This window comes from Tripterygium wilfordii, chromosome 16 (assembly GCF_013401445.1).
Source record: "Tripterygium wilfordii isolate XIE 37 chromosome 16, ASM1340144v1, whole genome shotgun sequence".
Lineage (NCBI taxonomy): Eukaryota > Viridiplantae > Streptophyta > Magnoliopsida > Celastrales > Celastraceae > Tripterygium > Tripterygium wilfordii.
In genome coordinates, this window is record NC_052247.1 from 3,625,418 (window position 1) to 3,650,027 (window position 24,610).

Consider the following 24,610-nt stretch of genomic DNA (forward strand, 5'->3'; position numbering starts at 1 on the left):
CATTTAGGTAGATCAAAGCAAATAGAAGTATTTATTTTAGATAAAATAAAGACGTCCTTACTGAATAATTTATGATCTATATATGTGTATATATATATACCAAAGTAGCACTTCAAGTAAGTTCTAATAGGAATCATGATTGATTTCGTTATCTACTACAATGTTTTTGTTTAGATTATCTAGTAGCTTAGTTAATTAATAATCATTTAACTATGACATAAGCATATCTTATTAGAAAACTAAGTTTAAATTTCTTTTAGATTATGGAGTACAACAATGAAAGAAACGACGTCTCAAGGTTATCTTCTACTTGTTAGTTTCATAAGCACATATATAGATCGTCATCCATGCATATATAACTATCTCTTTCAAGCCACACCATACATTAATTTGTTAATTATATATAATTGGGTTGTTATGATTCCACTAAACGTTTAAATAATTACATATTAATCCCCATTTCATTTCAATTAAAACATGAGGATGAAATTGCAACACTAATCCAAACTTGATACATAGTGCCTGTCTGGCACAACGGTATCGCTAGCAGTTCATAAGCTTTAAAGTGAAATTTACGTCATGTTTTTTCGTTTTATTTTTTTCATTAGTTTATTTTAATTTATTAAGATGATATTACAAACTATGTTATAATCTTTTTAAAATAATAATTTCAAGTTTAGTTATATAAAATATCTTTTAATTTATACTTAAAATTAATTTTTACAATAAATTATACTTATACTTATAATAAATTATAATACCTATAAATATATAATGAGTAGTAGAAATTTAAAGATTTTACACAACAAGTTTTTTTTTTTTTAATTTTATAATCTGATGAATTTAATTGAATTGGAAAAACAATAAATTACAATCCAAAACTGAAAGACCCAAAATAGCGGTACTAACCCACAGAAACAAAACAACTAGAGACGACAATCTCTTCAAAACAAAGGTCAAAGACATTAAAGAAATCTCTTCGCAGAAAAAATCATCCAAACTAGCAGTAACAAGGAAAGGGCCCTCAGAAAAGAACATGACGAAAAGGAGAACCACCCAAAACACAACAAAGGGATCACAACAAGTTGAGTTACCCCAAATCAATTCAGAGAGCTTCAACTATAATTATAATTTAGAGTCAGCTATAAATTTCCTAGGAGTGTTTATAGTCGGTTTTTTTTTAATTCTTTTACATAAATTAAACGAATCAAACGGTCGATTTTTTTTTTCAAGCTTTTTGTCGGTTTTTTTGGTTCGATTTTTAGTAGAGAATACGTAAAATTTTTAAGAAAAAAACCGATCAATCAATTCGATTTCGGTTTGACGGTTTCTTTTTTTTTTAACAACCCTAAAATTTTTTGACAATTTATTTCATAGTTTATTTTCCATAGCTTACAATGAAAATAGAAACTCTATCAAACATGGTCATCCAAGTTAATAATTATGTATCCAAAACACTTTATTTTATTTTCAAAGGTTCATTGTACCATGGGAGTTCGATGTAATAATGATTAAGGTTACAATATTGGTGTGTAAAAGACCAATTCTAGATCAATAAGGAAGGTGAATCTTTACTATTTAAATTATTTTCGAATATATATTAATATATTATAATCTTCAAAATTCAAACACCCCAAACTTTTCATTTACTTTATTTTCCAGCCGTATATGGTTGATGTAGTAATAATAGTCAATAGGAATATAATTCTTTTTTAGAATCTTTAATAAAGATTTTTTCTGTTTCAATGAGAAAATTCAGGAAAAGCATATAATTCTTGTCTGCAAATTTAGGGAAAGATTCCTGTCCTAACAAGAAAATTCTTGACCATGGAAATTGATGCAATAACAATTAACATTGAGAATTTCCTGGCCCCAAAAGGAAAAAAAATCTATGATCTTTTTTTTCAAAGGCAATAGAGAGAGAGGAATCTTGACAATCCAATAAAAATGAATTATACCCTAAGTTTTTATTCCATACAAAATTAAGTGTGTGTGTGTATATATATATATATATGTTCATCAACAATACGATTAAAATGTTTTGTATATAAGTAAAGTGCATATAGTACATATAGGTAAATCCAAAGACCTAAGCAATATCCGCAAACCACGTGTGCATGTGATGAGAATCCCACATCGAAAGATGCTAGACTTGAGCTCCCATCTCATGTGACGGGTATTCATCAACATGTTAGCACATGATTTCATGCACATACTTAGTAGAAATCGAACTCACGAACTCCAAAAAAAGAAGACTCTCTTGATAAAAAATGATTCCTACATGTCCTATGATATTCACGCATCTATTCAAGTCAATTGTACATAGTACATTGGTCAAAAACATCATGAAAAACTCCAAGGCTGCCCATGGGGAGCATCTTTTTAACTGGTGTTTTCACATTAATTTTGTCATTTCAAACAGGAATTAACTTTAATATTTTTAGGTCCAATAAGAATATTATCAATCTTTGAACTTCTGACTATGTAAGAATATAAACACATATGTATGAATAGACAAAATATAATGAGGGACAATGAACCTACAAGAGCTAGACAACAAGAAAATGTGGCATATACTGTTGGGGTTAAAAACTAGTTGTTGACTGAGTTGGTTTTGGATTCCCTCCCCTAAGCAAGGAAATTTATAGTTAAATGGGGAATACAATAGAATAATAGACAACACAATAATTTTTATAATGGTTCGGGATACTCGGCCTACATTCACTTTCTAAAACTATTTGTCGCTACATATTCTTATTGTTTTAGTTCTATATAGAGGAGGGGATATCTATTTATAGGGTTGTGTGAGTCAGTGAAGAAATCAATCAATCAAATACAAAAAACTTTATTATGCAATATTATTAAAATATAAGAATTCGGAAAAAGCAATTGTAAACATTTTACCAAATTTATGGATATGATTTTTATTTTTATTTCAATGTTAACAAGTGATATATATATATAGAACCATAAAAAAACTTTCGGCCCACACCCCCACATAAAATTCCGCCCCCCTAATATTGGATGATGGTTTCGTATCTGCATTCTATCAATATTATCTAATATTTTTCCCTCAAAAGTCAAATCTAAGCTACAAAATTTCCAATTTGGATTTCAGCCCTTGAATAATGTACTCCTCCTTCATCTGGGCAAAATAGTCTCCATACATGACGATGGTACACTTGACACCTAGATCTCGTGCTCAGAGGTGTCAATGTGCTTGTCACGGTTTGGTGCTCAAAGGATGTGGCAACCCACGATGGTGGATAACAGTAACGATTGGCGCCCCTTAATCGGCATCGATGATGATATGTCTTTATAAGTTATAACCCACTTATAATTAGGATCGAGCTATGGCGCAAGTGAAACCGCTCTGATACTATAATGAAATTTATAATTGAAAAGGGAAGACAATAAAATATATAGCCAATAGCACCCCAACGCTCAAGTAAATAAAGGATAGTGAGAATCATAAGAGAAGAAGTTTAGACAATACTCTACGGCCATGTTGTCATAACATTAGGCAAGGGCGTGCCCGTTGAAATTGATATATAGGATGATAAACCAATCAAACTAAATTCTACTAAAAAATTAACAGAAATGATTTATATACCACATGGTTTGATAATACCAAACCAATGTATTATTCTTGACACTTCTCTTGATCCCATATCCTATCACCCACTTGAACTCATCTAGGAAGCAAATTTTTAGACTTTTGAAACAATATTTAGATTGGATCAAATAAAAATAAAAAATAAAAAAGAGAAAACAAAGATCACAAAAGTTAATGCTTATTCAAAAAGATGTCATACAAAGCAAAAAACATGTACCAAGAATGAAAATGAAAGATGTCAAAAAAAAAAGGCAATAGGTGGTAATTACTAAAAAGAATAAGGAGATTGGAGAATGTTTCTCCTTTCTCTACCATTTGTTTTTGTATAAAAAAAAGATTCTTCAAGACATGTTCGGAGTAAGACTAGGTGTGCATTATCCACCATAATCCCACATCGCTTGGTGATGTAGTGAGTATTGTTTGGGTTATATGGCGCTCCGTGTTACCCAAAATCAATCAATTTTAGAAGTAATGGTCTGTCCTGTCTCTGAGTCTTCCTCTTTTTATTTTAAAATTATGTGCATATTTTGTGTGTTTTCAATTTTCACAATGTAAAAAAGGAGAGAGATTGAAGGGAAAACAGAGAGAGAAACAAACAAACAAAAAAGTTGAGATTGAAAGAAAAAAAAAAAGGAAGAGGAACATTAGATGTGACTCATGTCTCCGAATATTGGGAACAAGTACTTTTCAAATCAAAGCCACCCTCTTGTAATGGGGGGACCCTTATTGCACTTCCTATATACCTATCATTTATACTACATTCTCAACAAAAAAAAAAGACATATATATAAATACTATTTATTACATCCTCAAAACCACTTTTTAGCTCCTAATTTTGCGAACAAACCAGAAATATTACACAAATCAGATAATTAATCAAATCATTTACAATTTGTTTGTTTTTTGTGTGTGTGTGTGTGTGTATATATGAATATATATATATATATATAATATGTTTGTTTCATTGTTTGGTAACATGTCATGATGGGCAAACAAGAAGAAACAGCTTGAAAATCCACTGTATCTTATACATTCAAAGCCACTTTAAGATTCTTTTTTTTTCCCCCTTTCAAATCAATAAAAAAGTACCAAAAATCAAGTGGAAATGTAAAAAAAACCCAGCAGCCATTTTGGACAAATATCAAAACCTAAAATGTAGTAGGAGAATATATATATATATATATATATATGTATGTATGTATATAAGCTGAAATACACTAATTTAATTAATTAACTAGGGGGAAACATTCCTTTTTGTTATAAATTGACTACAAACATGGATTTTACAAATTTACTACAAAAGAAAAAGACATTTCAAAAACAAAAGATTGATGGTGGACTGGACACTGGACTCTGTCCTTCCTCCCTCTTCTTGTGTCAAATTTGCTTTGATGCACTACCACCACCACCCCCTATCACCATCTTTAAGTTTCTTCACAAACCCAATAAAATGTAGTAAACCAAAGTTATAGGCAATGCAATCAGCATCCCAAATATCACACTGCAGGAACAACAACATAATAAATGAAGAAAAAGAAAATACAACAACTTCACAATAGCATAGTTGATTATCTCCGGACTTAAAGCCTGCGCGGTGGAGGTGAGGAGTTCGAATCAACTAGCTCGAAAACAAAAATAAATAAATAAAATAAAACACTTACCCTGTGCTGAGAATATCTGGGTGTACATTGTATTCCTTAGCAAAGACAAAGGGGACAATTCCTTGTGGTAGAGCTGCCTGTGTGTTTTTGTTTGGAAAATTCAAGACAATTGTTAGTATTACTGGTCACAGATGCTTTTTTTTTTCCTTCATTATTAGTGTAACCCAAACAGGATCTACTTTGATTTAGTGCTCTTTTCATGTAAAAGCAAAGTTATGTAAGTGTTGATTGGTTGTGTCAGAGGATGGAGAGAGAAAGAGGAAAGAGAAGGGGGACCTGGACAATGGCAATGTGTAAGAGAACACCCTTTAGACCAACAGCAATAGAAGCAGCTGCCATAACAGCTGGACCTGTAAGGAATCTCACAGCCATTGTAAAGGCAGCAATGGAATTCCCACAAGCTATCATCCTTGGTTGCAAAGCCATGAACAGACCTGTAAAGTAAACATAAGGGTTTTATTATGTTATGTAATCACATCAATCAAAAACCATGAAACCTTTTATCATAACCTCCACCACTGTATAGTAATATACCCATCAATACAAGCAAAGCTTGGAAAAAAAAGTGAAAAAGTTATTATAGAGCATATTTATGATCATATAGATTACTGTGTGCTTGCCTTTGTTATAACAATAATGATGGAAAAGTAAAGCAGGGAGAATCAAGAAAGATTTGTCAGAGGGAGTGTTTTTCATTATACAGATACTGACCAAGACTGAACATGGCCATGCCAAGACCTGCATCTGACAGTATTGAAATGGACTTTGCTATAATGGCAGGCATCTCTACATGCCACCTGCAATAGAGAGACCAAGTAATGAGATAGTTAACTACTGGAACCATAATTTTTAAGCAAAAACAAAGAGAACCCAGAAATCAAAGTTGATTTTAGTACAAAAAGGCAAGATCTTTGAGAGATTTTATGGCAGAAATCTTACTTGAATGAGACTAGGGACCAGGTTAGGCCAATTAAGCTGGAGTAAGTGTTGGGATTTCTGATAAGTTTCCTCCAAACCATGATCAGTATTAGCCTTGTCATTACACTTGTTGGAGGCATGGTTTTGGGCTTGCTATCAATCATTTTCTCTCCTCCTCCTTCATGATGGTTATTGTTCTCTAATCCTCCTCTATTTCCAAAGCTGAATTCATCTCTTTCCAAGAAATCCTCCTGATTATTGTTCTCTCTTTGACCAACTGAAGAACAAAAACAAACACTACCATTAAAATCCAAAACCCAGAAAGAATTAAAACAACTATTAACATGGAGACTGTAATACTGTAATAGTACCTTTTCCTGGTGAAACAGCCAATCTTACATCTTTTGGGTCATTGGCAGCATAGTCTTGACCTCCACCAAAAACATCTGATACAGGAGAAGCACTTGAGCTCCAAACAAACATATGAAGATCCCTACCACCTCCTTCTTCTGGTTTCTGGCTTTGAGCTTGTCCATTTGGCTTTTTTGCATTAGCAGCAGTCACACCTTTGGACCCAGTAGGAGAAAACATTCCTGGGTTCGGAGCCGGGTATTGGGTCGTACCACTTTGTGCCTGGTAATGGTATCTTGCCTTGTTACCCACCCCATTTTCATCCTCAAAATTGGACGGTCTTGGCGTCGGACCACGGGACGCAGATAGGCCATAAACATCTGCAGAACCGAAATTAGAGTTCCGGCCGGCAGCCATCATGGAGTAGAAGTCAGTGTGGTTGAAACTAGACCCTCTGGGAGTTGGGTTTCTCGATGATTGCAGAGAGTATATCTCTGCATTGGTCAGATTTGATGGCCTCGGGGTGTTCGACGAAAGTCCTTGTGACCTTCTTGAGAAGATATCTGATTTTGAAGCATTGGATTTTCTCACAGTGACATGGAGCTTCCCATCTTCTTTGATTTCAGCTTCAGTTTCCAAAGGGTGTCTTCCATCAAGTGACATGATATCAGAATCAACATGGATGGAAACAATAGACCCAGCAGTGTCAGGGAATTGCTCTCCAATAAGCATTCTAGCTCCTCTGTATTCAAACAAGAACAACATCAAAGTGTACCAAATGATACATTGAAGAACAACTATTTGAACCATTAAACTCCCAGATTCTTCACCATACATCCCTTTAAGCAAAGGAATACCCATAACAAGAGTGTTTGGGAGAGTTGATACCGAAAACAGAGTAATAGCCCATTCTAAGCAACCCCTTTTGCTTATATTGGACCAAACTGCAAGAACCGCAAGGACTATGATTTTTTGGAGTGTATCAGCAGCTATGAAGCGAAAGTTCATGGTGTAAGGATTGTTAGAGGAGATAAAGTGGAAGGAGAGAAGAGGGACTGCAAATAGAGCAACAAAACGATTGATTCCTGAACATTGATCAGGAGTGAAGATCTTCCACCATTTCACAGAACCATAAGCCAAAATCATGGCCACATAGAGTGGAACCATTGCAGTCATCACATGGTAGAAATCACTTAATGTGATCATCTTTGGTTACTTTTTTGAACTAACCCAGATCAAAAATTGAATCTTTAAACTGAGGAATTGATCAAGACTGACTGAATCTCAAAGAGGAAGAAGAAAATGGTTCTGGGTTTGGTTGTAGAAGCGGTGGCAGTGGTGGTGGTGGTGGTGATGATGAAGAGGAGGAGAGTAAAGTGAAAAGTGAGAGGGCATGTGTTTTTGGGTTTATGGGGTGTGGTTTGTGGTGGGTTCTAATTGAACAGAAGACAAAGAATTCACTAGGAATCCACACAAATAAGGCTGTGCTTTGAGAGTTGCAAAGCAAAGCTTGCACACTTGCATACCCCAAAGCACATGACTTGCTTCTTCTTTTTTCAATTTTATTCTTTTGTATTTTTCTTCTTTGTTTTTGAGTTTTGTTTGGGGAGATTTATATGGGTTGGCTCTAGCTTCTATGAATGTAATGGGGACTAGTGAGTGTAAAATAGCAAAGCAAAAGCATGGTTGAGTTGGGTCATGGGTGTGTCTCTAAGTACTTGTTTGGATAGCCTTTTTAAGAACCTCCCGCCCACCTCTTCTTTTTTTCCTTTCTGTCTTCTTGGATTCGCCTTTTTAGCTCATGGTTGTACTCGTTTGACCTAATGGCCTTTTGTATGTATATATATGTTTTATTCTTTCCATACAATTTATCTTCTTTTTTCAAGAGAAAAATGGGAAAATAAAAAGATTATACACAAATTGTACATTCTCACTTTTATTAAATTTGAGATATTAGATCGATCTATTCTCACAAACTAAATAGAATAGATCAATGTAGAAAGTCAAATTGTATTTATGCAAAAAAAAAAAATCCAAACTTTAATTCAAAATTCAAAATTCCACAACTTAACCACTATTGTACACATTTTTACATCCAATATATTTTCTGTTCTTGGGTGTTTTTACGGAAATTCCTACCATCCACCTTAGAGTTTTATTTCAGAAAATTATTGCCCATAGAAATATCATGGAGGGACAATACTTTGGATGCAAAAACGCATCCACACCACTCTATGCAAAGTTTAACTCGAAATGATTTTGATAATGTATTATTATGGAAAATTATCAAAAGAAAAGTACTATCATGTAGTTTGAGGTGGATTTTTGCCTATACTCTTGTGCACTTCTCTAATCCAATGGCAAAATTGTAATATACATATATATTGAAATTCTCACTTAAGGTCTAACATAAGGGTCACTTTTTAATGGTGTAGATGAGTGAGATGACAAGTGGGGGTCACTGTTTTTGGTCTCACATGTTTCAAATCAATGGTGTAAACATAACCCCTTACTTTACATCCTTATTTTAGATCTTTATGTGAGAATTCCTCTATATATATACATGTATATATGTTCTAAATTTTATTAAGGTGCACCAACAAGAGATGACTCGGTTGACAATCGATTGAGTTAGACACATGTGAGTTGAAGATTCGATTATAATGAGAAACATATTTGTCAATGGTATTTTAAAAAAAAAATCTAATAGGGTGCTAAAATTGGAGAATTAAAGAAGAAGAATGAAGGTTCACGTGGCCCCTAATTTGTCGATTACTAACCATAACTTAGTTGGCAGTTTCAAGGGCTCCAATTGGTGCTTGATATTTCAAGTTTGGGAGGCTTTATGTATTTATTGTATAAACCACTTGAGTTTTATCGTTTTCTCATGTTGGAGATACTCTACAAAATAACTCCAATCACTTTCAATCAATTGATTTATATGACTTGTTTGGATTGAATGATACAATTAATGTTCTTTCATTAATCATACCCTTTGAGAATAATCTTCCTATGAACTATGAAACTAGTTGAAATATTTATTAACAAAAATCCTAATTTTATTAATAAATATTTTAGCCACCCAAAATAAAATTATTATTAATTAAAAAAAATAATGGAACTTGTCTTTTGCCAGCTTCAATTTTTTGTGTATTTATTTCCACAACTACTAGTTTGAATGAATGAATTAATCAACCACTTAGAGGTAAATTTTTTTAGGGTCAAATCGTGTTGACTCGAAAGGTGTTGAGTTTGATTCCCATTGAGAGTAATACTCTAGTGACAATGTGTTGTGCTTTGACCAACTTACCATGTCACCGGTGAAAAACTTATGTGCACGTGAGTCTGACAGCCCTAGTTTAGGCTTGTATCGGGTGTCCAAATGACAGACTTGTATGTTATCGTTATCGGTTACCTAAAAAATAATAAGTAGTTAATCACAACATTTTTGACAAAGGATTAGTGTCTACATAGAAATAATTAAAAAAAATATAGGTTAAATTCCTTTGGGACAAAAATATATATATATTGTAGCTATCAACTTTAGGTATATATACTTTTTATCTTAATTGCTTTGGAGGCGAATTCTCATTTGATTTTGAAAAGAAAAAAAGTAGAGGAAGACTGCTAATTTAACTACACAAGCAGTATATGCTGACTTTTACCATAAACTTTGCCTAACAAATTAAAACTCTTAATCACTTTGTTAATACACACTAATGTAAGGGAAATAATTAATTGGGAGTTTTAAAAATCATGATGATGTGTGTGTGTGTGCAATTATGTTAATAATTGTGAAATGGTGATTACCAATAATAAGAAAAACATAAGTTAGACATATTGTTAATTAATTGCTAGAATGCCAACATCCATTGGTCTGAAAAATAAATATATAATCTTAGTTAGATTAAATGTTTTCATAATTGTATGAAGAGAAGAGACATCGATATTGATTTTTTAAAATTTAAATTATAAATTGGAAATTCTAAATCTCAAATTCTAAACCCTAACATCATGAAGTCTAACCCTAACCCTAATAACCCTCAATTTTAAATTTTAAATTTTATACTCTAAACCCTAAATTCTAAAACACAAAACCCTAATCTTAAATCTAAATTCTTAAATATTAAGTATGATTTTTTTTAGAAAAAATATAACCCATCAATTGCAAATAAGGAGAGAATTGTAATTTGAGCAAAGACAAAATTACTAGTTTCCACAAAAGTTAAAATTACTCATTGAAAACACCAAAAAGTAAAATATTGTCCACTATAAAATACAGTGTCCTAAAGTTAACAAATGCAATAAAGTTATAAAAAAGTAGGGTTTACTATTAATTTGTGATATTTAGGCACATACACACGTGTCGATGAGTAGATCAAGACTCACTTTAATGGCCCTCAAATTAAGGAAGAAAAAAAAAAAAAACAAAGCAACCCCCCTTCTTAATCCTTTTATTTTTGGAGTCCAAGGTTTCCAATCTAGAACAACCAACCCTATAAAGCAACCCAAGATTAATTATCATGAGTTAGTTGAAATCAGCAATTGTATATATTCATGTACATATATATATGTATATATATATGTATGTGTGATGCAACATTATAGCAAGAAAATGTATAATATTTGAAATGGTAATACCAACAATATTTTTTCACAAAAGAACAACGAGTAACTCACATGACACTCATGTGTATGGTATCTCTTAGAGATCTCGAATTCTAGCCTCTCCATCCCCTTCTCCTGTATTCAAAAAAAACAAAACAATATTTTTCCACCAAGTTTTGAGATTGCATTAAGGGCCCATGACTTAGTTTGGGTCCAATCAAAGGGCCCATACAAAGTAACGTCCAGGCCCATTTTCTGTCACTACGACTTGGAATACTATTATTTTTGGATCTTCCAATATCAATAGGTTGATTCTTTCGCTCCTGTATCTTCTAGAAGGAAGAAAAAATTTTCTCCGAGAGCAATTTCTTGCAAGATGAACATTATTTACACCCCATTTTTTATTAAGTACATCCCATTAACCCTTTAAAAACACATTTTTTACAAAGTACGTCCCATTTACCCTTTAAAAACATACTAGAGTGGGGTATACTTAGTAAAAAATAGGGTACAAATAATCTTCATCAAACTTTTCTTGGATCCGAAAGAGAGTACTTGAGTTCTCCCAATAATGAAAAGTATATTATGAATCTAACTGGAGTTCGCGGTGGTGGAGGGTGAAATAATAGAAGCTAATAAAGCAAAATCAACTTTTATACCAACAAAGCATATACAGAGACACCAATGCAACTTATGATTCTCAATAGCATTATACAAGGGAAATTTTGCACTTGTTTCTTTGTACAGCCCACCATGTTTTCTTCTGCAAGTATATACGTATAGCAGAAGTCTTCATGATTACATCGATATAGAAAATTTTCCAATCCTACATAATAAGCTACAGACCTCATCCGATAGGAAATATTCTTAAAGCAAGCCCATAAACAAACCACCCAGCAGCATATTCACTATGCATAACAAATTAAGCAGGTAAAAGAAACCCTCATTTGCTTCCTAAACCTTTGGAACCAGGAAGGTCAATCCATTGCAGTTGGACCTCAACTTCACCGCATTCCACATTTCTTAGTCTAAGGCAAAGATGTTGGACAACCTTACCATCGGAATAGGTGATGCAGCTCTCTTCAGCCAGGAAGTTTTGTCTGCACGGTTGTACTCTAGCGAGTACGGTGCCACTCGGGAGGCATTTAGGATCCATCCTTAAGGCCTCTATATATGGTTTAATATCGATCTCTGCGTCTCCCATTTTGTCATCTTTGCTAAACATGTCATGGTCATACACAGTCTGCAAAAAGAGAACCAACCATAAACATACCAACATTAAGAAACAATAAAAACAAATGAAATTCCTCCGTGCGTGTGTGTCAGTGGAGAGAGAGAGAGAGAGAGAGAGAGAGAGAGAATAAGGAAAGTCGTCGATGATTTACAGAAAATGTCATTTGCCATAGATGCCATTAAATCAGAATCAGCTTCAAATGTTCAGGACTTTAACTCATTGGAAAAGGATGGTTCCTACATAAATTGGAAGTTCCTTTTCATTTGCATATCGCAGAATGTTGAAGCTATTGAATACCTCCACTATAAAATGTTCTTTTTCACAGGGTGAGCTAGGACAGGGCATTCATTTTTCAACAGGGACAGATGGAACATCAAAATTGGCTACAAAAACAAGGTCATGCACACATATCACCAAAAAATGCCAGTTTCAACATTATGTTTTTCGATGCACGCAGAAGAAGACAAAAAAGATCTTTAACAAATGAACAAATACGAAAATTCAGATAAGCTAGAGTCAAAACATCATGATATTTCCTTTCATGGTTCCCCACGTCCCTCGAGCTAAACTGCTAAAGAAACTTGACGACAGACATTTCTCAAAAGTTCCAGGTAGGATATAACAAGAGGTCGCACAGAACATAATTTTGAGGCAGAATTTCATTGTACACACGAATACTACAATGCGGTGCGCAATGCATTTCCTAGTCAACAACACTCCAAAGAAGAAGTTCACTTGTTTAGCATTTTAGGCTCATGGAAGGCCAGACGTGGAGATACTGGGTCTGCAATTATGTTACATTTATAAAGTAAATGCATTAAACCAATTTAGCAAAACTTCAGGCACCTCATAAGTATAGAACCTGTCACCTATCAAACCAAAATTGGCACACATGACTGGCATTTGAACTCCTCAAAAAACACTAGACTAACGTAAAAGCGATTGGTCATTTGTACCATCACCATTCATCAGACATGTAGACATTATTCATATAGTACGGTTTTATAAGTTCTTGTGGCAATAAACAAAATCCTTACCAGCTTGACTGGTTGATTAGGGTCTGTAATAGAAAGAGTTAAATCTTCATTCCACTCCGGATTAACATCCTTCTTTATTACGCGAGTCTTCAGTTTCTGCACCAAAACATTTCCATAAATGAATTAGGAATGACATAAGTACTTATTACTGCAGCAGATATATAGTAATCGTACGAAATAAGAATATTACGAGCAAACATGCTATTATAAAAGCTCTGTCTTCCTTTTTAGGTGGTCAGATTGCAGTTGAAACAGAATCTAGTGAGCATTGGCACAGTAGTAAAAACTTTTTTGCATCGACAGTTGGTGTTTCTATTTCCAAAAGGCACCAGGAGTGCCACCATAAGCAGAAACAGATGGTGTGAACTTGGTTTCCTAGTTATGGTATGAGCATAAAGGATACTTCAACTATTAGGAAACAAGGAAACATCACGAGAACTTAACCTTCGAAGATAAATAAATGGAGTGCAGTTAACATATTAATGAAGGCGTTGATGTTGCATTTATAAATGGTAGTAAAAGATAAACAACTCCAGTGCACAAGGCCTTCCACAGTGGGCAGGGTCAAGGATAGACATTCATAAATGGTAGTGACAGCTATATATTTCTTTCTGGAAAAAATAGATGAAAATATCTGAAGTCGCGGCCCTAGATTCGCTGGTTAATCGATAATTGAATTTATTCAGGAAAATTATAGAAGTAGACATCAAATCACCAATACCCAACACCTGCCAGTAAACATACATTAAGACAGTTTGCTAAAAATGTGTAATGATCAACAGAAAGTAATACCATTTCGAAGCTATGTTAATGTTTTGCACCTAAACATTCATAATAATAAGGAATCGTAAACAGAACACCTTAAACAGAACACTTATTTACTGTCCCATCGAATAATCATATAGCAACATAAGCACATAAATTGTTAAGAGAATGATCAATTACTTCCTCTGCGTCCTTTTTAATCAAAAGTTTCCTTACAATATGCATTACTCTCAAATGTGAAGATTCTGTTTTTATGGTTTGAATCTGTGATGCTTACACACCAAGGGGCTCCTAGAATTTCAGAGACATTTTACGCAAATATCATTAAGGACTGGATATAGATTCATGCATACAAACACTCTCAAGTTAATAATCAATCATATGAATGTTGATCAATTGACCAATCACAAACGAATAAACTCTGATAAATTGAATTAATTGAGAACAGAGTGTTTTATAAGGGTATCTTAGGAAGGTCAAATCTTATATAAATTGATCTTTTGGAGAACTGTTCAAAATGTGAAGTTTACATTAATAAAATCTATCTCCATAGGAATCTATCAGATCAGTGCTCAACAAATTTACGATCAACGATTGTCAAAACACAGATAAAGAAGAAATGTACGAACAATCTCAAAAGAATAAGCTACGAAGAAGCATAGACAATTCCAATACAGAGCTCATGGAAATGAGAAGGAGACTCGAGTGAGAGAGAGAGAGAGAGAGAGGACCTGTTTGCCCATTTTGACGACGATGTAAGGATCGCTACTACGGACGTCGCGTACAGCGAGATTGACGCCCCGTTCGACGCGGATTCGAAGAAGGCCGAGAAGGCTGTCCATCAGCGACGAAGTTGAAGAAGCCGGCGACCGACCTTCTCCAGGCGTTAACGGCGAGTCCACCATTGCTTTGGTCTCCCTACTTCGCTTTTATAGAATATCACCAGATCCCCCCTTCTCTGGATCTCTCCCTCTGCCAATTCTAAACAATTTTAAAAAATAGTAAAATGAAACAGATGCTACCGGTACCAGGTCAAGCTCACTGCCTAGCTCTATTTAGATTTCTCCAGAAAAGTAACAGAATAAACCGTGTTAATAATAGGAGATTTCGCCTTTTATTTATTAAATTTTTTTATAAAATTTTAAAAGAAGAAGGCACTGGGAATGTGGTGGTTGGTGGCGGGAGTGGGTGAATTGGGAGGCATGAGGATATGAGAGTGACCGGGAGACCCGGTTGTCAGTGGGAGGAACGATTGGACGAGAATGGTTTGTGGTGGATGTGCGGAGTGGATTGTGGTGGTTCGACTTGTTTCCGATACGGCGGCGTGAAACACGCTTTTCTCTGAATTCCTAAATCACACAAAGGAGAACGTGGACGTGAGTAGTGGGACCCGCGTTGTGGTCATGAGATCAAGCACGTGTTTTTAGTAAAAAAATTTTAAACCCAACACTTCATTCTATAACAACAAATATTATACTTAACGCAACATTATCAATTTAAGAATTTATAAACTCTAACAGAGAAATTAGAAAGCCAAAGAATAAAGCCTAACTAAAATCAGGGAACACCGAAATGTACCTGATTTTTTTTAGTAGTCAATAGATCAATAATAAAATTTTTTTTTTTACCCAATTTACTTTATTATCAATTGAGAAATTTCTATGCGTATAATTGTATAGGTACGACAATATGAGTTTAAACCTATGTCTTATGTCGTCAATTAGCAATTACTATAATTGCTTCATTTGTCTGGTTAATAAAGGCAACACAAATCATGCAACACCATCTTATGACACCATGTGCAAGTAGCCAATCCAAACGTGACATGTAGCATGCACAAAAGACGTAAATGCTATACTTGAAGATCAATCAGAATGCCACTTAGTATGACTAAGAACCGAGGATTATCTCGGCTCTGAGGTGATATTTTGAATATGAGATAATTATCTCGGCTAAGCATTGTCTTATCTGAACATGAGATATGATCATTCTCATCTCATAACCAAGATAAACATCATCTCACCAACCGAGATAATGTTTATTTGCTCTACAAATTCCACCCGGTTATTATAACACGACTTCTACTATGACAAGGAGAATAAACAGAATACGTCTCACAAATCATATAGGAAACATGAGTTCAACTCCTACACAAAGAAAGATCGCTCCAACTATATAAAAAGGTATCCTTCACAAAGTAAAGATTCATTCACAACTTTGCATACTTTTCGTGCTAAGAGCTTTTCAGCCTTAAGTTCTCAGTATTCGCCTTCCTATTTTATGACTTAAGTATCGGAGGGTCTTTCCCAAGGAAAATACCTTGGGTTTGCCTAATAGCTTTTCAGTCAGTCGCGCTCCGCCTAATTTGATCTATTTGAGACGTCCGATAACTCAAGATAGATTTACTCGTCATCACCATCGTTTCTTATTCTACAAACGTGGATATCATGGTCATCTCATGCATAATTATTTCATTATATTTTTCTTTCTGAACAATTCTTTAATGCATAATTTCAATTACAAAACTAAATAATAATATTAATAAAGTGAAGTTGAATTGGTACCAAAAGTGATTGCAGTTAGACCAAACGAGAGATGGCTCAGTTGGGTAAACATATATTTGTTAAAGGTTCGATTCCAACTGTAAACATATTTATCAAAAATTTGTAGAAGAATGGACCGGCTAGGCCTTTTTATAGGATTTTCAGGATTTTCAATTCACATTCTCAATAGAATAACAGATTGGGCCCACAACATGAGATTAGAAAACTTAACAAATTTTTTTTATTACAAACGAAGGGATGAGAGAGGCTTGAACTTGAGACTTCTATGAAATACCATACACATGAGTGTTATCTTAACTACTTGTGGCTCTCCGGAAACTTACCTAAGTTCAACTTCCCATTAGGAGAAAGCTTAATGGTAAAAATCATTAAAACGAACAAAATTGGATTATAATTGCATATTCAAGGGAATAAGAAACAGCCCCATCACAAAAATGGTCCTCAGATCATGAAACAAATGCTTTTCACAGCTCTAAACCTTCACAGACAGGCTTAGCTTCTAATCAGCGCAAAGCCCAAAGGTATTGCAAGTAATGCACATTGTACACAATGATGATATTATTTCACAAACAATGGTTAGAAGCCTTAAAAAAAAAAATTCTCTCACAGAGAGAGCTAAAGTAATCATAGTTACATCCTATGGAAACTCAAACAAGAATGATCCTGCCATCACTATCATTTATCTCATATAAGTGGCCAAAAATTTTTCCAGTAAAAAACTTTCTCCTTTCATCTGCTAAATTTGTTCTCTACCGCAGAGCCCGTAAACTCATGGTGGCAGAGAGCATGGAGGGGAATTTCAGTCTACGCCTTAATGCGTGAAGGCTCTCCCACTACCCCTTCCATTCTTGTATACCAATCTCCTATTCGAGTGTTCTCCACCATATCTCTACCAGATCTCAGATAACGGATTGGCCTTAGCACCCCATAAACAGCGAGGTCGGCCAAGTTGGGCTTTGTTCCTCCTGAAACATGATTAGTGAAGAAATAAATAATTCAGTCACGAATACAACTCTAAGTGTGCAACACCAATGATAGAGCCATGAAACCAAGTGTGGTCCCCATCCACCAAGACTTAGAACTGAAATTTTTTATTAGTTCCATGGACAAACACAAACAGACTAGGGTCGATTTTAGATTCAATTGTTTTCCTTTTCCTTGTCCTCCTGTGTTTTTTTTTTCTTTTCTTCAAATGACGTACTTTTCCAATCCTAAGCATAAACATGTTTTATTAAATACCTAAATATTGCCTAGAGCACAATCAACTTTGCATAGTATCAAGTCTATAATTTTTGTTATAGTTTACAATCTAGCATAAATACCTGATTCTTAAAGTACAACTTATTAACGTAGAAACAACATTGGTTATACTAGCTTCTGCAAAGCATATATTCCCAGATTCTTTTTCTAAACGCATCCAAGCATCATTACTTGATTCTTAAAACTCTCTCACAAAACCTCATTAATTACAAGGGTTCCACTAATTATCTGAAAGAAACAAGAGTAATAAGAAAGCTTTAGTAATTTATTCCACTACCAATATCCTCTGCCCGCCGTCTTCCATTTTTTTTTTAATTTATTTTTTCATGAATGACAATTCATTTGAATTTATCTAATCTAGATAATGATTTGCGTAAGACAGACAAATTTGAAACATACAATCAGGATCCCACTTACTTTTTCTCTTGAATATTATACAATTTCTAGATACAAATTTCTCTTTCTAACTATCAGGTTGAAAATAGGTAACATTGAATTTAGAACACTATCTATCTCACCTCACAAGTTGATTAAAACATTCTGAAGGGCCTCGTGAATTAAATGAATTAATATTAGTTACTATGCGACAGCACCAAATTACTGGTGCAGGTAAATAATGGCCCCATGTCACAAAAATCAACAAGAAAAGAATGCTACAAACTAAGTATGAATTTAAGAAATCAAAATAGCATCTGAAGTGCATACCTAGAAACTCCGAACCATTTAGAGCATCAACCCATGTTTCTACAGCTTCATACAAGGCAGCACGCTCATCAGTAATATTATATTTCTTCTTCAAATTCTTGGACACAAAGTACATAGCTGCAGCACCAGCATACTTCACAGAAATTTTTTCGAAGAAGCTAAAATTACCTGCAATTATTGGACAGTGTCGACTCAAGAAACTGCAGAATCAGCTAAATTATACTGCTACTACAAAAGGATACGCACCTAAAACCAGACGTAAAACACATACATAAGAGGAAAAAAACGACAGTCGCAGAGAGATAGAACTCCAAATGTGGTGACATCATGGATTCAACCTATATAAACATAGAAACTAATGCTTCCTGAAAGATAAAAAATCATAAAGATGAAGAACCCATAAAGGCAATCAACTGAAACAGAAAACTTATGGTCTTGATCTTGTAAATCTCTTGACATGACAAGAATATATTCATTCATTGACATGCATGAGCAGATATACTACTCTGGACTCCAGAGTGCACTAGTAAAGAGCATCTACCAAAGTTTTCTTTAAGAGAAAACACTCCCTTTCTTTCGTTCCTTTTTACATGAAAAGTTCATGACTCCATTCATTTCATATATATGTGTACATGTGTACATACGTCAGTTACTATGCCTCTTCAATCCCAATCTCGAATCCCAAAGGCCCTATGCAGATCGCAACTATAGAGATGACTTAATAAGGTAATATTTAGTTTGAGGTTCAATTAGAAGCCCTTGGTATGCATGAATGACCCACGGAAATATTTTGGCCCTAAATCCAGATCTTCTCAAAACCAACCCAGCCCACCCCAACAAAATTCAACAGAAAAAATATTCTGCCAGCGTGACCACACAAACTTCCTTCCCCTCATGCCACACAGGGAAGTCAGGATAATAGAAAGAAAGATAGGTCAAACCATAGGAGCCCCAGGATGACTCTCTGCACTGCCATTCACTCTCATAAGAAAACACAGAGACCCAAATGTCACAACATCATCAATAAACTGGATTCATCTTCATGGGACCAATTTTTGTTCTTCTAACACGAACAATTTTTAGCTAGCAAAATTTGAAACTTGATTAAAACTGCCCCCAGCAGTACCTTTACACATTATCGTTATGGAATAAGGCTCAATATGATCTTCACTCAGCAATGTTATTCATAGCAATCCCCTCCGATCGAACCCTTATAAAGTAAGACTCTACAACCCTTGTTAAATATAAAAAACACATAGCTATCTACCAATGGAAAGGATATTGTTGGAGAAGCAATGGGGGACATTTCTGAGTACTTTGCAAATGGCTTTGCATCGGCACTAATATGCAGAAACAAGAATAAACACACACAAGAATCTAGATAAAATTAGCATACTGCATACCATACAAGGCAACATAGAAACAGCCTCTCCACATAACATGTGAGGGTAAGGTCAGTGTACACTTTGCCAGTCTCCGACCCCGCCCACTACAGGAGCATTGTGCACAAGATTTGTTTACCTTTTTATACAAGGCAACATAGATATGGAAGATTCTCACACCATGTCAGAATTAAATTGAGCAGAAAATTAAAGTAAATCCTAGAAGAATTTACAAATAAATCAAGACATCACAATCATATTGCAATATAACTATATAAGTGGTGATAGGACCAAAATAAAGGATGTGTTGTAAGTCTTTAGATTAACACCAAATTTACATGCGCCAACACTTGAGCATCAATATACCATATCCACAGCTTCTCTTACCATTGCTTGTAATATAGTCAAATGCCTCAATAGCTTCTGAAGTATTGCGATATATGTTTGGCGATAAGACATGCACCAAGTGGCTGTCAACCCACCTAAAAAGTGAATGCACTAATAACACATCAGAGGTGACAAAAAGAGAGAGTCTTTTATGCAGAGCAGACCAAATAGAGATATTATCAAGCGATAAATTACATCCTAGAACTTGATATAATGGCAAGTACTTCAGCATAAACTTACAGATCCTATTAGCACCGAGCGAGCAAGGCCGAAATTTAGTGCAGAAGAAATTCAAAAAATTGCAATAAGCACTAAATACATTATATGTACAAACATATGTACTCTTTCTATGAGTAATAACTTCGTTATCTAATAAAGTACAAACTTTAAGAGTAGCTATTCCGAACTAAAGTGCTTGAGATTAAATATAAATTTGAAACAATCATTCTCAGAGTGGAGACCTTCCCCTTTCAGGTTCAGAACTCTTGGCTTGGGAATGCTCAGCTTGAAAATCAATAAAGGGTTTGGTGGAATGATTCCTAGTGTCATCGTCATGCTAGCTTTGTTCTTATGGAAAACCTTAAATATCTTACAAAGAAGTTAATTGTCTGGGCCACGGAGGTTTATGGTTATATGTAACTCAATATCGATCTCTAAATCAAGAGATTGCTATGTTGGATAGGATGGTGGTTGAGTGTGGCAAGTTGAGTAGTGAGGATTAGGCTGAGAGGAACAATTACAACGTTGAGCTCTCAACTCTCCAATCTATTGATGGGGGAGGAGTTAAATTGGAGGATAGAGTCCAGTAGCTAAAAGCAGAGGATCATAACACAAATTTTTTTTCAATAAATGGCCTCTTCGCGTAGAGAGGGAAATTACATCATCCGCATCACTATTCATGGTTCCCACTTAACTAAGGCTTCAGAGGTCCATTGATTATTATAAAGATCTCCTCACAAAATCTGAATCTTGGACACCCTCCTTTGATTTGAACTAAGCATATAAATCATAACAAGAAAAAATTCACAGAAAAGTACCCAACATATAAGCACCTTACCCTCGCCACTTTTTCTCTTCATTATCTTCATCTGAGGCAATATCAACTGTGTTCTTAGGAAGTATCTTCTCACTCAACTGATCAATTATAGCTGCAAAACATCAGTCACACAATTTTAAATACAGTTCCTTGAAGGAAGAAGTTAATTGACTAAAAAGTTCAGGAATATTATTACTAAAACTCAACAACGATCTAAGAAAATTTATTGGACAGCCACAACAATGGTAACAAGAACCTGATGAATCAACGAGTCGTTCGCCATCAACCATCAATATTGGCACCTTCTTGTAGTCGGACCATTTGATCTCTTTCTTACTAAGGGGGTTCACTTCCACTACTTTGTAAGGAATATCATAGTAATCCAGGAATGCTGCCAGAAAAGTAAACATGTAGATATAAAAAAAGTAGGACCCGGATTATGCACCCAACGAAAATATAGACCATAAGTGGCTAGCAATCTATGGAACAAGATCAAGAAGCAAGTTTCAACTAATATTCAGATTAAAAGAATAGCGACCACAGAACCCCTACATTAAATAATTCACTATGACAAACAAAACGTAAAAAGAAACACAAATGATCAATTTAATAGCAAATTTGAAATTTCATCTTGGAACTTGAGAAACCTTCCATCTGTATAGCTTTGGTATGATTAAATATAAGATTCAGTCTCTCTTGTTTCAGAATTCCAGAAGAAAAAATTTGCTCTCTCTTCTCTTGCAGCAAAGTTACCAAGCGACCATATATAGTTTGCCACCCTAAGTGTGATCAAACCACATTCAATTGCAAGTCAAAATTTGATTATTTAGAAGTATCTTGATCATATATTTCCCACCTTTCCTTGATGATAAACAGAAAGTAGTCGCAATAAGCAGTTTAAATAACTAAAAATACAGGCCAATCCTCCAAAAGTTCTAATCTAAGCACTTGGATTAGGGCCATCAGGCAAAAATACAACATTAAAAAAACATTTTTCAGAAAAGTTTCAAACACCACATCGAGCTACCGTGAATGATCATCATATGTAAGCAGTATATTCTACAAAACTGAGTACCAAAATGAGATCATAATATAATAGCCGACCACTAAGACAACAAAAATTCAATAGGAATACCTTTAACCTTATTGCAAAAAGGACAAGCCTCATACTGATAAAGAACAACTTCCTTCGGCATGAGCTCCTGGCAAGGCGGTTCCTTGGCATAAACCTCTTGGGACATAGACGCCACAGTTGCGATCGAAGCAAGAGCCCCAGCAAAGCCTACTGACGCAGCGCGCCCCGATAACGTAGAGGACCAACGCCCGGGAGCATGGGAACTGCCTCCGCTGCTGTTGCAGTAGAGCGCCACCTGGATGAGCCGGTGCTGGACGGCGCTATTGGGGACAAAAGCGCCATTGGAAACAGTAGCAAGGGTTCGGGAGAGGATGGAGGAAGCGAGAGTGGAAGCTTTTCTCATGTTGCGAAGGTTTTTAGAGAGAGGAGCTAGACCTATGCGACCTGGTTAGGTTCTATATCAAAGTGAGGGGTTTTATGTGCGGGTTTGGAGATCATTGGAGAACGAACGATCGTGGAACCACGAACAGGTGTGCGCGTGTACTTTTTTTTTTATTTTTACAAAATGTAACTTTTCGTCCACGTGCTTTGCTTTCATTTTCGTCCTGAATTTTTTTTTTAATATAAATACAATATACAACACACAGATGGGTTGGGCCTTAGGTACTGAGTGATGTGTCCTCTTATTCTATCAATGGTATCGGAGCACTCGTCCTGCCCTGTGGAGAGCTCTGGTATTCATGGGCCTTGTGCCTCTGGCCCTTGGGGCCGCGTCCGCGGAGTGGCCGGCCTTGGTGTTCTGTTATATGGGGCCGAAAGGATAGGGTAGGGAAGGGTCCCGAGTCCTGAGTCTGAGTACTCTGCCATAGTAGGCCAAGGTGCTCGACCAACGTGGACGTTGGTCTTGAAGGGGTGGGTATTGATAGAGTCTCACATCGGTTAGGAGAGGGGAGGAAGTGCTGTATATAGATGGGATGTAATACCTCTCCTTAGTACATGGGGTTTTCAGCCTAAACTGGGCCTCAGATACAACCCCTGCCAGCACATGGGCTGTATGGTTTGGGCCAGGCTATGGGCTGGTAGATGGGTTGGGCCTTAGGTACTGAGTGATGTGTCCTCTTATTCTATCGATAGATCAAGCCTATGAAAGTATAGGCCTCAACAAGCCCCACGCAGGAGGCACGAATAAGTACAGGTGTCAACAAGCCCCAAACAGGAGGCACGAATCAAGCCCATACAGGGGCAGACTAAGCCCAGTCATGGACATACAAAATCATTGCCACTTAACTAATGACTCATTTGCATTTTCGTCCTGAATTTAACTATGAGAATGATCGGAAAAATCATGTGTGGCATATGTGACATATAAGAGAAGTTTTGTGACAAATTTTGAATAATTTCAATGATATATCCCTTAACTATTAAAGTGTGATACTTTTTGTCCCTAAAATCATATTAAGCCATACAAAACAAAACCCTAAATTATCAACCCCCAATCTATCCCCATTGCTACTCATCATTCTTTACAATCGGTTATTGGATAGGATCCTTCTAGCCTTAGCTGAGTCCATCGGCGGAGGAGATTTTAATTCCTCGTTGAATTCGACCTCTATTGCTCTACATGCTCTCTGGAGATCCAGATGATTCATTCATCTTCCTCATATTGACCCATCTCATATCCAAACTAACCAGATCTATAATGTGTTCGTGAGGATCTATTCACCTTTCTTTTCATTAAAAGCAGTTCAAGAGTCAATCACCATTGACCCATCTCAACCGTTGGTTTCCCAATATCTACAACCCTCAAGTTATAGCAAGAACAACAACTATAACTCAAAGCAGCCCCTAAGTCGATTTCTTAACACTTCACAATCGAATTTTTCGTCACTTAGCAATTGATTGAATGGAATTTGAAATTGATTTTATTATTTTCAAAAAATCGAGTTTGATTTCTTCTTCTTTTTGTGTAGAAAAATATTGAAGAAGAAATAAATTTTTTATTTTTCATTTC

General features: G+C 35.3%; 3 protein-coding genes across 3 annotated transcripts; all 3 read right to left on the reverse strand.

Moving 5' to 3' along the window:
- Positions 1–4,819: 4,819 nt before the first annotated feature.
- Positions 4,820–7,752, reverse strand: LOC119981294 (probable auxin efflux carrier component 1c). Its single transcript, XM_038824354.1, has 6 exons — positions 6,567–7,752; positions 6,217–6,472; positions 5,989–6,074; positions 5,554–5,711; positions 5,278–5,354; positions 4,820–5,117 (listed from the first exon to the last, which is right to left on the reverse strand). Exons 1-6 carry the CDS (start codon positions 7,750–7,752, stop codon positions 5,051–5,053), a joined length of 1,830 nt encoding a protein of 609 aa, XP_038680282.1. The 3' UTR covers positions 4,820–5,050.
- Positions 7,753–11,825: 4,073 nt separating this feature from the next.
- LOC119980382 (protein C2-DOMAIN ABA-RELATED 4-like) lies at positions 11,826–15,467 on the reverse strand. The gene is made up of 3 exons (XM_038823059.1): positions 14,922–15,467; positions 13,426–13,521; positions 11,826–12,397 (listed from the first exon to the last, which is right to left on the reverse strand). The coding sequence occupies exons 1-3, from the start codon at positions 15,093–15,095 to the stop codon at positions 12,098–12,100; spliced, it is 570 nt and encodes a 189-aa protein (XP_038678987.1). The 5' UTR covers positions 15,096–15,467; the 3' UTR covers positions 11,826–12,097.
- A 1,698-nt stretch (positions 15,468–17,165) lies between these two features.
- LOC119980369 (prostaglandin E synthase 2-like) lies at positions 17,166–23,089 on the reverse strand. Its single transcript, XM_038823042.1, has 6 exons — positions 22,660–23,089; positions 21,781–21,915; positions 21,546–21,636; positions 20,489–20,583; positions 18,720–18,887; positions 17,166–17,719 (listed from the first exon to the last, which is right to left on the reverse strand). Exons 1-6 carry the CDS (start codon positions 23,000–23,002, stop codon positions 17,559–17,561), a joined length of 993 nt encoding a protein of 330 aa, XP_038678970.1. The 5' UTR covers positions 23,003–23,089; the 3' UTR covers positions 17,166–17,558.
- Between the last annotated feature and the right edge of the window lie 1,521 nt (positions 23,090–24,610).

What these genes read in the sequence shown, in the direction of transcription:
- LOC119980369 (XM_038823042.1), bottom strand. Translation starts at nt 23,002, where the DNA reads ATGAGAAAAGCTTCCACTCTCGCTTCCTCCATCCTCTCCCGAACCCTT. An exon ending in TTTTTGCAATAAGGTTAAAG is followed by an intron (nt 21,916 to 22,659) that starts GTATTCCTATTG and finishes CTTTTCTGGCAG; the next exon opens with CATTCCTGGATTACTATGAT. An exon ending in AAATGGTTCGGAGTTTCTAG is followed by an intron (nt 17,720 to 18,719) that starts GTATGCACTTCA and finishes ATCATGTTTCAG; the next exon opens with GAGGAACAAAGCCCAACTTG.
- LOC119981294 (XM_038824354.1), bottom strand. Translation starts at nt 7,752, where the DNA reads ATGATCACATTAAGTGATTTCTACCATGTGATGACTGCAATGGTTCCA. An exon ending in TGGTCCCTAGTCTCATTCAA is followed by an intron (nt 6,075 to 6,216) that starts GTAAGATTTCTG and finishes TCTCTATTGCAG; the next exon opens with GTGGCATGTAGAGATGCCTG. An exon ending in TACACATTGCCATTGTCCAG is followed by an intron (nt 5,355 to 5,553) that starts GTCCCCCTTCTC and finishes AAAAACACACAG; the next exon opens with GCAGCTCTACCACAAGGAAT.
- LOC119980382 (XM_038823059.1), bottom strand. Translation starts at nt 15,095, where the DNA reads ATGGTGGACTCGCCGTTAACGCCTGGAGAAGGTCGGTCGCCGGCTTCT. An exon ending in TCGTCAAAATGGGCAAACAG is followed by an intron (nt 13,522 to 14,921) that starts GTCCTCTCTCTC and finishes GTTTTGGTGCAG; the next exon opens with AAACTGAAGACTCGCGTAAT. An exon ending in CTAATCAACCAGTCAAGCTG is followed by an intron (nt 12,398 to 13,425) that starts GTAAGGATTTTG and finishes CTCTTTTTGCAG; the next exon opens with ACTGTGTATGACCATGACAT.